At 51.1% G+C, this 14,833-nt stretch overlaps 1 protein-coding gene across 4 annotated transcripts in view; it reads left to right on the top strand.

Annotated features, from left to right (window-relative positions):
* CA5A (carbonic anhydrase 5A) overlaps nt 1-2,971 on the top strand; it is a 52,723-nt gene extending 49,752 nt beyond the window's left edge. For all 4 annotated transcript variants that reach the window (XM_032284657.1, XM_032284655.1, XM_032284656.1 and 1 more), the window contains one exon: nt 2,715-2,971. In XM_032284657.1, coding sequence (XP_032140548.1) covers nt 2,715-2,867 — 153 coding nt within the window. In that variant the 3' untranslated portion in view covers nt 2,868-2,971. The remainder of the gene's footprint in view (nt 1-2,714) is intronic.
* Nucleotides 2,972-14,833: the final 11,862 nt, after the last annotated feature.

Genomic DNA, 14,833 nt, shown 5'->3' with positions numbered 1-14,833 from the left:
TCATCTGTCAGAGCAGAAACATGAGGCATTCATGGGACTTGGCCCAGGGTCATGGGTCTGCATGATTTCAGTTTTCTTCCTTTTTCCTGTCTAAATAGTTTTACTGTTTTTTGTTTGGTTGGTTGCTTGGTGTTTGTGTTTTTTTCTGATGAAGTCTCACTGTGTTGCCCAGGCTGGAGTGCAGTGGCGCGATCTTGGCTCACTGCAACCTCCGCCTCCCAGGTTCAAGCAATTCTCCTGCCTCACCCACTTGAGTAGCTGGGATTACAAGTGCGCACCACCACGCCCAGCTAATTTTTTGTATTTTTGGTAGAGACGGGGTTTCACCATGTTGGTCAGGTTGGTCTCAAACTCCTGACCTTGTGGTCCACCCACCTCAGCCTCCCAAAGTGCTGGGATTACAGGTGTGAGTCACCATGTCCCAGTTTTTTTTTTTTTTTAATTAGTTGATAATACTTGTACACATTTTTAAAAGTTATACTATTGGGCTGGGCATGGTGGCTCATCCCTATAATCTTAGCACTTTAGGACGCAGTGGCAGACAGATCACTTGAGGCCAGGAGTTCAAGACCAGCCTGACCAACATGGTAAAATCCTGACTCTACTAAAAATACAAAATTAACGGGCACCTGTAATCTCAGCTATTTAGGAGGCTGGGGCAAGAGAATCACTTGAACCTGAGAGGTGGAGGCTGCAGTGAGTCGAGACTGTGCAATTACACTCCAGCCTGGACAACAAGAGCAAAACTTCATCTCAAATCAATCAATAAAAATACAAAAATTACCCAAGCATGGTGGTATGTGCCTATAGTCCCAGCTACATGGGAGGCTGAGGCAGGAGAATCACTTGAACCTGGAAGGCGGAGGTTGTGGTGAGCTGAGATCTCACCACTGCACTCCAGCCTGAGCAGCAGAGTGAGAGTCTTGTCTCTAAATAAATAAATAAATAAAAGTTATACTATATATTTTCTGGAAATCTTAACAGAGTCTGTAGGAAATTTGTCTGTCCAAGGTGGTTTAGAGGCCAAGTGTGCCGCCCCCACCCGTCAGACGTTTCTCAGCAGGCACGGCAGTTCCCCTAAGGGCCAGTGTAGGGGTCATTGTCGAGTTTAAAATGAGGAAACTGAGGCCAGTATAAGAAAATTAAATGCCAATTTATTCAGCTCCCGGGCAAGGTTCTCTGGTCCGGGGAAACCGAGCCAGAGAAGTCGTGCTGACTTCTGGGGTGGGGGGTTTTATGGCTAGGAGGACCAAGCAACAGCTGGGTGCTCTGATTGGGTCCAGGGGAGCAGGATTGAGATGAGGCAGGCCGCTATTGGTTGGCAGGTTGTTGGGCAGGTTTTCCGGTGCAAGAGCCTTCCAGGGGAGCCATGCGGCAGAGCGAGGGGCCGAGTGCAGAGCCAGGTGCCAAGTGCAGAGCCAGGTGCCGGGTGCAGAGTCAGGTGCTGAGTGCAGAGGTGGGTGTGTCCAGCCTCCCGGCGAGGCAACCGGCCTTACAGCCAGGACCCACGCGCCAAAGATCTCTGGCTCAGCTCTTTCTCAGGGCTCCAGGTGAGCTCTTCGAGGGTCCTTCTATCTCCTGGGTCTGTGAAAATATTCTCTTATATACAAATCATGGCATGATATCATTTGTACTTGGAGACATGGGACATAGAATAGCTGCTTGCCTCCCAACCACAGCTGCTGGACATGGGGAAGGCTTTGGTTGAAGGTAGCCCTTGTCGGCAAGGCCCTTACGCCACTGGGCAAGCATATATCTGACAAGTGCCCATTCTGGGTCAGTGCCACCAGGAGAGAGTGGGGGGGGGAAGTGTGGAGGGGCGGCACAGGAGCAGGACATTCATGTCAGCATGCTGCTGTCTGGCAGGAAAGTAGAAGCAAAGTCAGTAGTATTAAGCCAGGGTGGCCGATGTCATATAAATATGCAGGGCTTGGCAGGGCACAGTGGCTCAGGCCTGGAATCCCAGCACTTTGGGAGGCTGAGACGGGTGGATCACCTGATGTCGGGAGTTCAAGACCAGCCTGACCAACATGTTGAAATCCTGTCTCTACTAAAAATACTAAATTAGCCGGACGAGGTGGCTTATGCCTGTAATCCAAGCTACTCAGGAGGCTAAGGCAGGAGAATCACTGGAAGCTGGGAGGCCAAGGTTACAGTGAGCTGAGATCTTGCCATTGCATTCCAGCCTGGGCAACAAGCGTGAAACTCCATCTCAAAACAACAACCACAACAAAGATAATTTATTATCTCCCACAGTTTCCATGGCTTGGGAATCTGGGTGGCTCTGGCCTACCATCTTTCACGGAGTTGTAGCCCGATGTCAGCTGGGACCGCGGCTATCTGAAAGCTCCACTAGGGCTAGAAGACTCATTCCCAAGGTTGGCCCTCCCAAGTGGCTGGCAAATTGGTGCTGGCAGTTGGCTGGGGGCCTCAGTTCCTCTCCCCATGGGCCTTTCCTCAGGGCTGCTTGAGTACCCTCCCAATATGGCGACCAGCCTCCCCCTAGAGCAAGTGATCCTGAAGAGCAAGGCCGAAGCGGCAGTGCTTGCCTTGCACACCATCACTTGCACCACACCATCACCTCCACCATTTTACTGGTCATTTGGGGCCATCCCTGATTCATCATGGGACAGGACCACACAGGCCTGAGGGACATCTAGGGGCTGGCTTATCCGCACCCATACCAAGCTCACCCTGGCTGTCCTCTATTCCAGCTCTCTGCATTTCGTACGCTCCTGTTTTCTGCGCTTGGTGAAGAGGAGAAGGTGATGGTGAACAACTATCGCCCGCTTCAACCGCTGATGAACCGGCAGGTCCGGGCATCCTTCCAGGCCATTAATGAGGGCACAAGATCCTGGAGACACTAGGTCCACATGAATAACAGGACTGACTTTGAAGGAAGGAAGGGTTGTTTCCCAAGTTTCACAGTGTGATTATACGTGACTTCTGGAATTAAAAAGAGAGAATGAGATCACTGTTTCAGTCAACGTACTTTTCAGCTGCAAGTGAAAGACATGTAAGTACTGTAGGGAACATAACACTGGGACAGAGGGCTGTGACACGGGACCCGAGGCAGTGCAGGGTGCTTTGGTGGTTCGTTGTCACGAAGTACCACGCACTTGGTGGCTGAAAGTAACAGAGATCGATCCTCTGGCTCAGGGAGCCAGAAGCCTGACATCAAGGTCAGCACAGCTGCTGCTTTCTGAGGCTCGTGGAGAGGACCCTTTTTCTTGTCCTTACAGCTTCTGCCTCCTCCTTATAAGAAAGCTTGTGGCCAGGCACATAAGTGGCTCATGCCTGTAATCCCAGCACTTCAGGAGGCCGAGGAGGGCAGAAAATCACCTGAGGTCAGGAGTTCAAGACCAGCCTGACCAACATGGTGAAACCCTGTCTCTACTAAAAATACAAAAATCAGGCCGGGCGCGGTGGCTCATGCCTGTAATTCTAGCACTTTGGGACGCTGAGGTGGGTGGATCACCTGAGGTCAGGAGTTCAAGACCGGCCTGGCCATCATGGTGAAACCCCATCTTATAAAAAAAAAAAAATACAAAAATTAGACTGGCATGGCGGCACATGCCTGTAATCCCAGCTGCTCAGGAGGCAGAGGCAGAAGAATCACTTAGACTCAGGAGGCAGAGGCTGCAGTGAGCTGAGATCCTGCCGTTGCACCCCAGCCTGGGTTATAATAGTGAAACTTTGTCTCAAAAAAAAAAATATATCAAAAAGAACTCTTGTGATGACACTGGATAATCCAGGCTACTCTCCCCACTCCAAGACCCTTGGCTTAATCATACTGCAAGTCCCCTTTGTCACATGAGGTCACGTATTTACAGAATCTGAGGATTAGGATGAGGGCATCTTTAGGAGCCATTATTTTGCCGCTAATCCTAGTCACTGAGAGATCCTTGGTGTTGGGGATGGGGAGGAGTGCGAGGTTAGAGGCCCATTGTACTCCAGCCTGGGAGAAAGGGCGAGACTCTATTTCAAAAAAGAAAAAGAAAGTTTCAAAAAAGAAAAAGAAAATCTCAAATGTCTACAGACAAATTACTGGAATAAATTGCTGAATTTAGCAAGATCACCAGTTACAGGGAAAATATACAGAAATCAATTATTTCTATGAACAGGTAATAAGGAGAAAATGAAAAATTTAGAAATATATCATTAACAATAGCATCAGAAAATCAAAATTAGGTCTGGCAAAAGATATACAAAACTTCTACGGTGAAAACTACAAAACATGGCCAAGAGAAATTAGAGAAGATCTGAATAACAGAAGCTACACCATGTTCATAGATTGGGACCCTCAATATTATGAAGGTACCAGTTCTCCCCAAAGTGATTTATATATTGGATAGACTCCCAGTAGAAACCCCATCAGGGGTGTGTGTGTGTGTGTGTGTGTGTGTGTGTGTGTGTGTGTGTGTGTGTAAATTAACAACTTGATTCTAGATTTGCATGGAAAGGCAAAAGAACCAAACATAGGCCAGGTACAGTGGCACATGCCTGTAATCCCAGCACTTTGGAATGCCAAGTTGGGCAGATCACCTGAGGTCAGGAGTTCGAGACCAGCCTGACCAACATGGTGAAACCTTATCTCTACTAAAAATACAAAAATTAGCCAGCCATGGTAGCGGGTGCCTATAATCTCAGCTACTCAGGAAACTGAGGTAGGAGAATCACTTGAACCTAGGAGGCAGAAGTTGCAGTGAGCTGAGCTCGCACCACTGCACGCCAGCCTGGGTGACAGAGCAAGACTCCATCTCAAAAGAAAAAAAAAGAGAGGGAAAGCAGCAGGTTGGCTGTGGCCCCAGCATCCAGGGCCACAGAACACGGTGGCAAAGTACAGCCCACTGCAATTCTCAGCACCATATCATTCGTGCAGGAGGATCGCAGGAACCCGGAAGGCGGAGGTTGCTGTGAGCCAAGATCAAGCCACTGCACTCCAGCCTGGGTAACAGAGTGAGACTCCATCTGAAAAAAAAAAAAAAAAAAAGGGTGAAAGGCTGTCCCAGAGTGGAGAAGAGATTTGTAAAATGGACAAAGGCCTTGTAATTGGAATATATAAAGAACTCCTAAATATCAGTAAGACAACCACAGATAGCCCAAGAGAAAAATGGGCAAATGACTCAAGTAGGTACCTGGTGAAAGAGGGTATGAGAAGGCCAGCGAATCTGTGGAAGGTGCTCAACATTGTTAATCATTAGGGAAATGCAAATTAAATCCGCAGGAGAAGCCTCGGCACATCCTCCAAAGGCACGAAATGACCTGGTGCCAAGGACCAGAACAACCTTTGGAAAACTCTTTGGCAGCCCAGCCAAACCTAGCATCCCCACGCAAAAATGACCTTTGCTCCGAACCCAACAGCAGTCTCAAAGTCCCCACCCAGCCTGTGGGGACCCATTACCCACTCTTGCCTCCCAAGCCGCTCTCCTCACCCCTGCACTTGGCTGCCCTCACTCTCGGGCTGCCCCTTGGACACCCGAAGGATGCTCCTGCCTCCAGCCTCTGCCTGGAATTCTCTGCGTCTCCGCCCTCAGGTAGCCATGTGATTCACTCCTCCCTTGGTCTCTGCCCAGATGGCCCCTGCTAAAGAGACCTCCCCTCCCAGCCATCTCCTCTCCCTGTGACTTTCCACCCCAGACCTTCTGTGTTTATGCATTCAAGGTCTACTTCTTTACGTCAGAATGTGAGCTCCATGCGCAAAGGCTAGTCAGACCTAAGGCAGTCTAGGCTGCGTCCCCAGAGTCTAGAATAGAGCTTGCCACGTAATTGACACCCAATAAATGTTACATTGATTTTTGGAAGCCGTCCTGGCACAAGTGGTAGCTCTCTTTCCACCAAAGGAACGAGCTTGCTAAGAAGGAGACAACATCAGCAAAGACACAGAAAAGCCACTCAGAGCCATCACTGAGCTCGAATCAATGACACAACCAATGCGTGCTCTTTCACTTCAGCCAGTGTGGCTTTCTTTTTAACTATTACTTGCTTGGAAAAAAATCCGAATTAGCACGGTATTTTTCTTTTTCTTTTTTTAGACAGAGTCTCACTCTGTCACCCAGTCTGCAGTGCAATGGTACAATCTCCGCTCACAGCAACTTCCGCCTCCCAGGTTCAAACGATCCTCCCACCTCAGCCTCCCCAGGAGCTAGGATTTCAGGGATGCGCCACCATGCCTGGCTAATTTTTTTGTGTGTATTTTTAGTAGACATGGGGTTTCTTCATGTTGACCAGGCTGGTCTCGAACTGCTGACCTCAGGTGATCTGCCTGCCTCAGCCTCTCAAAGCGCTGGGATTACAGGCATGCACCACCGTGCCCATCTCAGTATCTTTATTTTCATAATGTTAAAAAATTTTCCCGCCAGAGGAAAGTTTTACAATCAACCTAATGGTGTTCTCTTCCAATGTTACCTTACAGTCAGATAAGCACAGAAGAATAAGGAGATGCTAATCTGTCTCCCAAGGTGGTAAACACCTTTTTGTTCTGGGAGGATAAAGAATAAGCAGATTAGGCCAGGCGAGGGGGCTGGTGCCTGTATCCCGGCACTTTGGGAGTCTGAGGCGGGTGGATCACCTGAGGTCATGGAATTCGAGAGCAACCTGCCCAACATGGTGAAACCCTGTCTCTACTAAAAATACAAAAAATTCGGCTGGGTGCAGTGGCTCACGCCTGTAATCCCAGCGCTTTGGGAGGCTGAGGTGGGTGGATCACCTGAGGTCAGGAGTTCAAGACCAGCCTGGCCATCATGGTGAAACCCCATCTTTAAAAAAAAAAAAAAAAAAGCCAGGTGTGGTGACAGGTGCCTGTAATCCCAGCTACTCAGGAAGATGAGGCAGGAGAATTGCTTGAACGTGGGAGGCAGAGGTTGCAATGAGCCGAGACCTCGTCACTGTACTCCAGCGTGGGGGACAGGGGCAAAACCACGGTTCAAAACAAAAAGGAGGTGTGGTGGCTCACGCCCTCCTGTGATCCCAGGGCTTTGGAGGGGCGAGACAGACCACCCGAGGTCGGGAGTTCAAGACCGGCCTGGACAACAGGGCGAAACCCCGTCTCTACTAAAGAAAAGCATGAAAAGTAGCCAGGTGGGGCGGCGTGCGCCTGTCATCCCAGCTACGTGGGAGGCTCGGGCGGGAGAATTGCTTGAACCTGAGAGGCAGAGTTTGCAGTGAGCTGAGATTGCACCAGTGCACTCCAGCCTGGGCCACAGACCGAGACGCCATCTCCAAAAAAAATATATTTAAAAAAAAAAATTATATATATATATATAAACTAGGCTGTGTGCAGTGGCTCACGCCTGTAATCCCAACACTTTGGGAGGCCAAGACAGGTAAATCACAAAGTCAGGAAATCGAGACCATCCTGGCTATCACAGTGAAACCCTGCCTCTACTAAAAATACAAAAATCAGAAAATTCCTTGAACCTGGGAGGCAGAAGTTGCAGAAGCCAAGATTGCGCCACTGCACCCCAGCCTGGGTGACAAAGTGAGACTGTCTAAAAAAGAAAACCGGGGCTGGGCGCGGTGGCTCATGCCTTTCACCTCAGCACTCTGGGAGGCCGAGGAGGTCAGAGTTTGTCCTCCGGCAAACTCTTCTTGATTGTCGGAAACGAAGCCAGGAACACATGCTTAGAGGCAGAAAGTTTCCCAACTCGTCCCTTTTTTCACTTCTACTTTGACTCCTTCAAGCAAACCCTCTTTCACCCAGCATCACCACCAAATGCGGTTTCCTTTAAAGAGGCAGACACTTTTTTTTTTTTGAAATGGAGTCTCACTCTGTTGCCCAGGCTAGAGCGCAGTGGCACGATCTTAGTTCACTGCAACCTCCACCTCCCGGCTTCAAGCAATTTCTGGCTAGGTTTTGTGTTTTTTTGTTGTTGTTGTTGTTTTTTTTTGAGACAGACTGTCACTGTGTCGTCCAGGTTGGAGTGCAGTGGCAAGACCTTGGCTCACTGCAACCTGTACCCCTCTGGTTCAAGCAATTCCCCTGCCTCAGCCTCCTGAGTAGCTGGGACTACAGGTGCATGCCACCACACCCAACTAAGTGTTTTGTATTTGTGGTAGAGACAGGGTTTTCCTTTCTTTTCTTTTTCTTATTTTAGACAGAGTCTCGCTCTGTCACCCAGTCTGCAGTGCAATGGTACAATCTCCGCTCACAGCAACTTCCGCCTCCCAGGTTCAAACGATCCTCCCACCTCAGCCTCCCCAGGAGCTAGGATTTCAGGGATGCGCCACCATGCATGGCTAATTTTTTTTTTTTTTTTGTATTTTTAGTAGACATGGGGTTTCTTCATGTTGACCAGGCTGGTCTCGAACTGCTGACCTCAGGTGATCTGCCTGCCTGAGACTCCATTTCAAAAAAAAAAAAAAGTGTCTGCCTCTTTAAAGGAAACCGCATTTGGTGGTGATGCTGGGTGAAAGAGGGTTTGCTTGAAGGAGTCAAAGTAGAAGTGAAAAAAGGGACGAGTTGGGAAACGTTCTTCCTCTAAGCAGGTGTTCCTGGCTTCGTTTCCGACAATCAAGAAGAGTTTGCCGGAGGACAGGGTGTGCAGGTGCCTTACCCGCTGCTGACCCAGGCCCTGGGTGAGGTGTGTGGTGCGCATTAGGCAGCCCCAGCCCCGCTGTGGGTCAGGCTGACATGCAGGGCATAGCCCTCACCCAAGCTGGCAGCAGCACCTGGGGAATGGTGTTTTAGGAAGCTCCCAAAGTGACGGGATGGTGTCGTCAGGAGCAAGGGCCACGGCGCTCCCACCGAGGTGTGACAAGTTCTACAAAATCGTCCCTGGTTTTTAAGAAGGAAACTGGGGCTCACTTGAGAAGTGGAAAAGGTCCTTGCTGACCCCCTAGGCCCAAGGGGTAGGCAGCATGTCACTCCTGCCTCTGCTGATTTGTGCAATTAGTCAAGGAAAAATGCAGCGAAGAGAGAAAGTCCTGAACCTTAAAACCCAGGAGAAAGCCTATCTGACAATGAGGGGCAGCAGCAGCCAGAGGAAGGCACCCACCTGGGCTTCCCGCAGCACTGTGAGAACAGCCCAGTTCTCCGGTGGGGAAGGTGACAAGGTCAGTGGAGTGGATGGTCTCCAAATCTGGAGCTTGGGATGGGGGCAGGGGCATACAGCCATTCTCCATGGGCCGTCCATTTCCATGGGGACTTGGGTACCGAGGAAGGTCCAGGAGACCACAGGGTCAGGACACTGGCCCCTCCCACCCCTGGGCTCCAGTTCTACAGCCCCACATTGTCATCATGTCCAGCAGGACGCCAAGAGAAGCAGGGAGTGGCTGACCATTTTCCATATCTGCACAGGGGGCCCTCTGAGTGCACGAACATCTTTGTCTCCTGAAAAATGGCCTTTGTCAGTTATTTTTAAAACCAATGTTCATCCTGAGACACGGAGGTACTCCCGGGAAGCTGACCAAGACTGGGCACGCTGAGATGAAACCACAAACGCGCCGAGAGGAAGAGATATCGACTCCAGCCCTCAAAGCAACAGGACAGAAAACAAACAGGAGGCTTCCCTCGAGCCCCAGGGGCCGTGGACAAACAGGAGGCTTCCCTTGTGCCCCAGGGGCCGAGGTCAAGGTCTGCGGATCTTCGGGCCGGGCTCTCACTGTGATCAGATGGTGGCTACGATTGTATTGTAGAATTTCTGGCCCAACTTTTAAGGTTCAAGGCTTCCTCCCTTTGCTTTCATGTGCTTTTCTCATTTAATAAAGATGCGCGTGTGTGAGAAGCATTGCCTGTTCCCAGCCACCGCCTCCTCCTCCTCCCCTTCCTCCACCTCCCCAGCACGTCCTCCCCATTGACCCTCTAGAGATCCAAGCCCAGCTCAGAGTGGGCCATGTGCCCCGCTAAATCCCCTCAGCATTGTCCCCTTGGGGCAAAATCCACACTCCTGACCCCCATCCCCACCCTCTCCAGGCAGCCCACTCTGTGCCGGCCAGGGCCAGGACATGAGCCGCCTCCCACCCCAGGGCTCCCGTGGCTGTCCTGATGGGCCTGAGGGCACCCTCCCCAACCTGCCCCACACCACCTGCCTGACACCTGCTCCTCCTGTTCCCTCAGCCTGAGCTGAGCCCCAGATGGCACCTGGCACACAGCAATGCCCAGCAGTAAGGGGGCTGTCATCCTTTTTTTTTTTTTCTGAGATGGAGTTTTGCTATTGTTGCCCAGGCTGGAGTGCAGTGGCACAATCTCGACTCACCTCAACCACCGCCTCTCGGGTTCAAGCGATTCTCCTGCCTCAGCCTCCTGAGTAGCTGGGACTACAGGCATGTGCCACCACGCCCAGCTAATTTTGTATTTTTAGTAGAGATGGCGTTTCTGCATGTCGATCGGGCTGGTCTGGAACTCTCAACCTGAGGTGATCCACCTGCCTCGGCCTCCCAAGGTGCTGTGATGACAGGCATGAGCCACCGCGCCCGGCCCCTTGTTCTTCCTTTCAACTCATTCTTTTTCCCAGAAAAACGACTTACCTGGTAAACCCTTTAAATCAGAAATAAACTTCTAAGGGCCCCCGAGTCAGAAACAAACTTCCCCTCAGTCAGGGCTTGTAAAATTTAACCTGGCCAGGTGAAGTGGCTCACACCTGTAATCCCAGCACTCTGGGAGGCTGAGGCGGGTGGATCCCAATGTCAGGAGACCCAGACCATCCTGGCTAACACGGGGAAACCCCTTCCTCTTGGTTTTTTGTTTTTTTGTTTTTACTTTTTTTTTTTTAATTCCACCCAAACCATCTTCAAAACCCCTTCTTAAAAAAAAAAAAAAAAAATCACGCCTGAGAGACTGGCTCAGGCCTGGAAGGGAGGCGGGGTCGGAGAGGCGTCCTCAAGGCTGTCCGGCACTAACACCAGCACAGACTTTAAGTCTGAAAAGACACATTTTACAGCCTGTTCTCTCTGAGTCTGCTGGCTAAAAGCTTCATCGACTGATAAAACTGTGATCTCCACAGCCTCGTACCGCAATGTGAGCATTCCTTTCTATTGAGCACAGCCCTTTTCTTTTTCTGTTTTTTTTTTTTTGAGATGGAGTTTCACTGTCGCCCAGGCTGGAGGCCAATGGCACCATCTCAGCTCACTGCAGCCTCCGTCTCCTGGGATTGTGACTCTCCTGCCTCAGCCTCCAGAGCAGCTGAAATTACAGGCACCCACCACCACACCTGGCTAATTTTTGTAGATTTAGTAGAGACGGAGTTTCACCATGTTGGCCAGGCTGGTCTCAAACTCCTGACCTCAGGTGACCTCCCTCCTTGGCCTCCCAAAGTGCTGGGATTACAGGCATGAACCACTGCGCCCGGCCAATTTTCGTCTTTTTAGTAGAGGCTGGGTTTCACCATGCTGGCCAGGCGGGTCTCAAACTCCTGACCTCAGGTGATCTGCCCACCTCGGCCTCCCAAAATTCTGAGATTTTATGGGTGTGAGCCATCACACCCAGTGGTGATTCCAGGTCTTTAGACAAACTCAACCAATTGTCAACCAGAAAATGTTTACCAAAATTTACCTCTAGCCTGGAAGCCCCTCCCCCGCTTTGAGCTGTCCCTCCTTTTGGGACCAAACCAATGTGTTTCTAAAATGTACTTGATTAATGTCTCGTGTCTTCCTACAATGTATAAAACCGAGCTGCACCCCAACCACCTGGGGCACCTGCAGTCAGGACCTCCTGAGGCTGTGTCACGGTGCCACCCCAACCTTGGCAGCCTACGCTTCCTCAATTAACTGAGACTGGTCTCAGATTTTCTGGGTTCACAACCCTTCATTGAAGTCGGGGGGCTGCCTCCCTCCTGTGAGTCCCTCCCGGGCCGGTTCTCGTCAGTCCTATGGGAGAACCTTCCGCCTCTTTCAACATAGCAAGTGTCCTTGCTTCTTCCGGAGGTGTGTTCTGAAAGCCATGCTTTTATGCTCAGAGGGTAGCTTTTCCTGTCTGGTTGCTTGCCAAGGTGGGGCCGCCCCGAGGACTGTCGGAGATTCCGCTCTGTTTCTGGGCAGACAGGTGTGTAGGGCAGACACTCGGGAGTGTTCGGCCTGGGCCAGGCCTTAAGGACTCTCGTCCGTCTAGGAAGAGGGCCGAGGCAAGTCTCAATCGTTTTAGGTTAAATGCCAACACGAAGGACGTGCCTGGGAGACGGGTGGATGCCTTTCTCCGAAGATGATTTTGAGGGCTTCAATATTGGAAGGGGAAAAGGCAGGACATTGGGAAAGACAGTTTTCGTGAGGGGTAGGGGAAAATTCACGTTTTTGCCTGGGTCAGTGACTCTGTTTTACAGAAGGTACCGTAGACACAGGGCAGCAGAAACAATGAGATATGCGTTTGCCTCAGGTGGGCGGAGGGATGTCCCTCATCCTGTGAAGGTGAGCTATCAGTTGACAATGTCAGGATGAACTTGAACGGAACGCTTCAGGGGAAATTCCTTATGGGAAAATGTGCTGGAGGTGTGTGTAGCTTTTCACCTTTCTGTTTGTTTGAGATGGAGTCTCGCTCTGTCACCCAGGCTGGAGTGCAGTGGCAGGATCCTGGCTCACTGCAGCCTCCACCTCCTGGGTACAAGCGATTGTCCTGCCTCAGCCTCCCAAGTAGTTGGGATGACAGGCATGCGCCCCCACGCCTGGGTACTTTTTGCATTTGTAGTAGAGACGGGGTTTCACTATGTTTGCCAAGTGAGTCTCCAACGCCTGACCTCAAGTGATCCGCCCGCCTCGGCCTCCCAAAGTGCTGGGATTACAGGCGTGAGCCACCGTGCCGGGCCAGGCTTCTCACCTCTGTAGAGACTTGTTCCTAAATAATTGGGAACCGAAACGGGAGGCAGCTTTGCGGGACACAGTCCCCAGCTGGACTTCCCCTTTGGCGTATGGAGTGTGGGGCCAGGATTCAGTTACCTTTCACACTCTCTGTGCCATTCGGCTTTGGCAGCAACCACAGTGAGTTCTCATTTATGGCTGGAGAAATAGGCAGTTCAGTGAGTGGCCAATCCCGGCTTCGGACCCAGGGCGGCCTTTAACCCTCCAGGCAATGCGGCTGCCACACGCCGCTGGCAGTGCCCCTTACACGGGCAAGCAGATTAACAAGCCCCAGGATTCTCCCTGTCAAAGAGAACTTCATTTCAGTTGCTCCTGTTGGTGCCTTGAAGCCTCATTGCCTCTTCATTGGAAACATCCACCATTCTTTTTTTTTTTTTTTTGAGAACTGTGCTCCTGGGGCCAACCAGTGGAGGACCCTGAGCCATTGGTGTCATCCTCACTGCACAACTGTGCTCCTGGGGATGGCGGGTGGAGAACCCTGAGCTACTGCTGTGTCCCTGTCAATGCAGAACTGTGCTCCCAGGACCAACTGAGTCCCTAGCTTCCACCCTCAGACCTTCTTTCCAGTGTGGGTGGAGGGAACACGGACAGACAGCGGTCGGAGGAGCCCATGCTTGCTGTGTCAGGTGTGGTCGCCGTGGCTGGAGCGTGAAGATGGAGGCAGGGATGGTAGTGGGAGGCCCGGAGTCAAGGACACCTGGAGCCCCCAGAAGTTGGAAGAAGCAGGAAGGGTCCTGGAACCCGCCTTGGGAGCCCGGCTCTGGCCCCCAGGACACTGAGAGAAGGACTTGCTGCTGCCTTAAACCTCTGTTTTTGGTGCTTTGGTGTGGCTGCCCCAGGGAAGTAGTGCTCCCATCCTTCCTGTTTCTCAGACACACAAGTGCAGTGGCAAGTTCCCGCCGAAGGGGTGGCCTTGCGGGTGTGACCACAAACAGGCACCCGGACCTGCTGATTGTCCTGCACCAGCGATCAATCACCTGATCTGTCCTGCAGATAGTTTTAAAACACGGCGAGTGGTGTACTGGACGCCTCTCAGGGTGCCCTGTGCACACTGATCTGTCACAGCACAGAAGCCTGCACCCGGTTCACAGCCTTCCCAGGATGGCTCCCTGTGCTGAGCACCTGCTCGTCCCTGCAGGAGCACAGCTGTTCTAATCCTAGCACTTTGGGAGGCCGAGGTGGGCGGATCGAGAGGTCAGGAGTTCAAGACCAGCCTGGCCAACATGGTGAAACCCCATCTCTACTAAAGATACAAAAAATTAGCCAGGCTTGGTGGTGGGCACCTGTAATCCCAGCTACTCGGGAGGCTGAGGCAGGAGAATCGCCTGAACCTGGGAGGTGGAGGTTGCGGTAAGCTGAGATTGTGTCTTTGCACCCCAGCCTGGGCGACAGGGGGAGGCTCCATCTCAGAAAAAAAAAAAAAAGACATATCATTATTGCTGCTGATGACATGCACTTCGTTCCACTGTGTGGATGTATGGTTTTACCAAGGCAATGCTGCTGGACGTTTTGTTTATTTCCAGTATTGGCTATTATTATTTTTTCAAGACAGGGTCTCACTCTGTCTCAGGCTGGGGTGCAGTGGCACCATGATAGCTGACTGCAGCCTCAAACTCCTGGGCTCAAGCCATCCTTCTACCTCAGCCTCGTGAGTATCTGGGACTACAGATGCTCATCACCATGCCCAGCTAATCTTTTTGATTTTAGGGAGAGACGAGGTCTTGCTATGTTGCCCAGGCTAGTCTTGAACTTCTGAACTCAAGCCATCCTCCCACCTTGGCTTCCCCAGGTGCTGGGATTACAGGCATGAGCCACCTAACCCAACACTGGCTACTACCTCTTGAAGCTATAGTAGCTGGGCGTGGTGGCTCATGCCTGTAATCTCAGCACTTTGGGAGTCTGAGGCAGGCGGATCACCTGAGGTCAGGAGTTCAAGACCAGCCTGGCCAACACGGGGAAACCCTGTCTTTAAAAAAAAAACAAAACAAAAACAAAATAAATAAATAAATAAAATAAAACAAAATAAAGCTATAGTAAACAACTGTGT

This window comes from Sapajus apella, unplaced genomic scaffold (assembly GCF_009761245.1).
Source record: "Sapajus apella isolate SASKATOON/1434 unplaced genomic scaffold, GSC_monkey_1.0 scaffold15, whole genome shotgun sequence".
NCBI classification, from domain to species: Eukaryota; Metazoa; Chordata; class Mammalia; order Primates; family Cebidae; genus Sapajus; species Sapajus apella.
The sequence above is the reverse complement of the archived record's forward strand: the minus strand, read 5'-3'. Positions and strand labels throughout refer to the sequence as shown.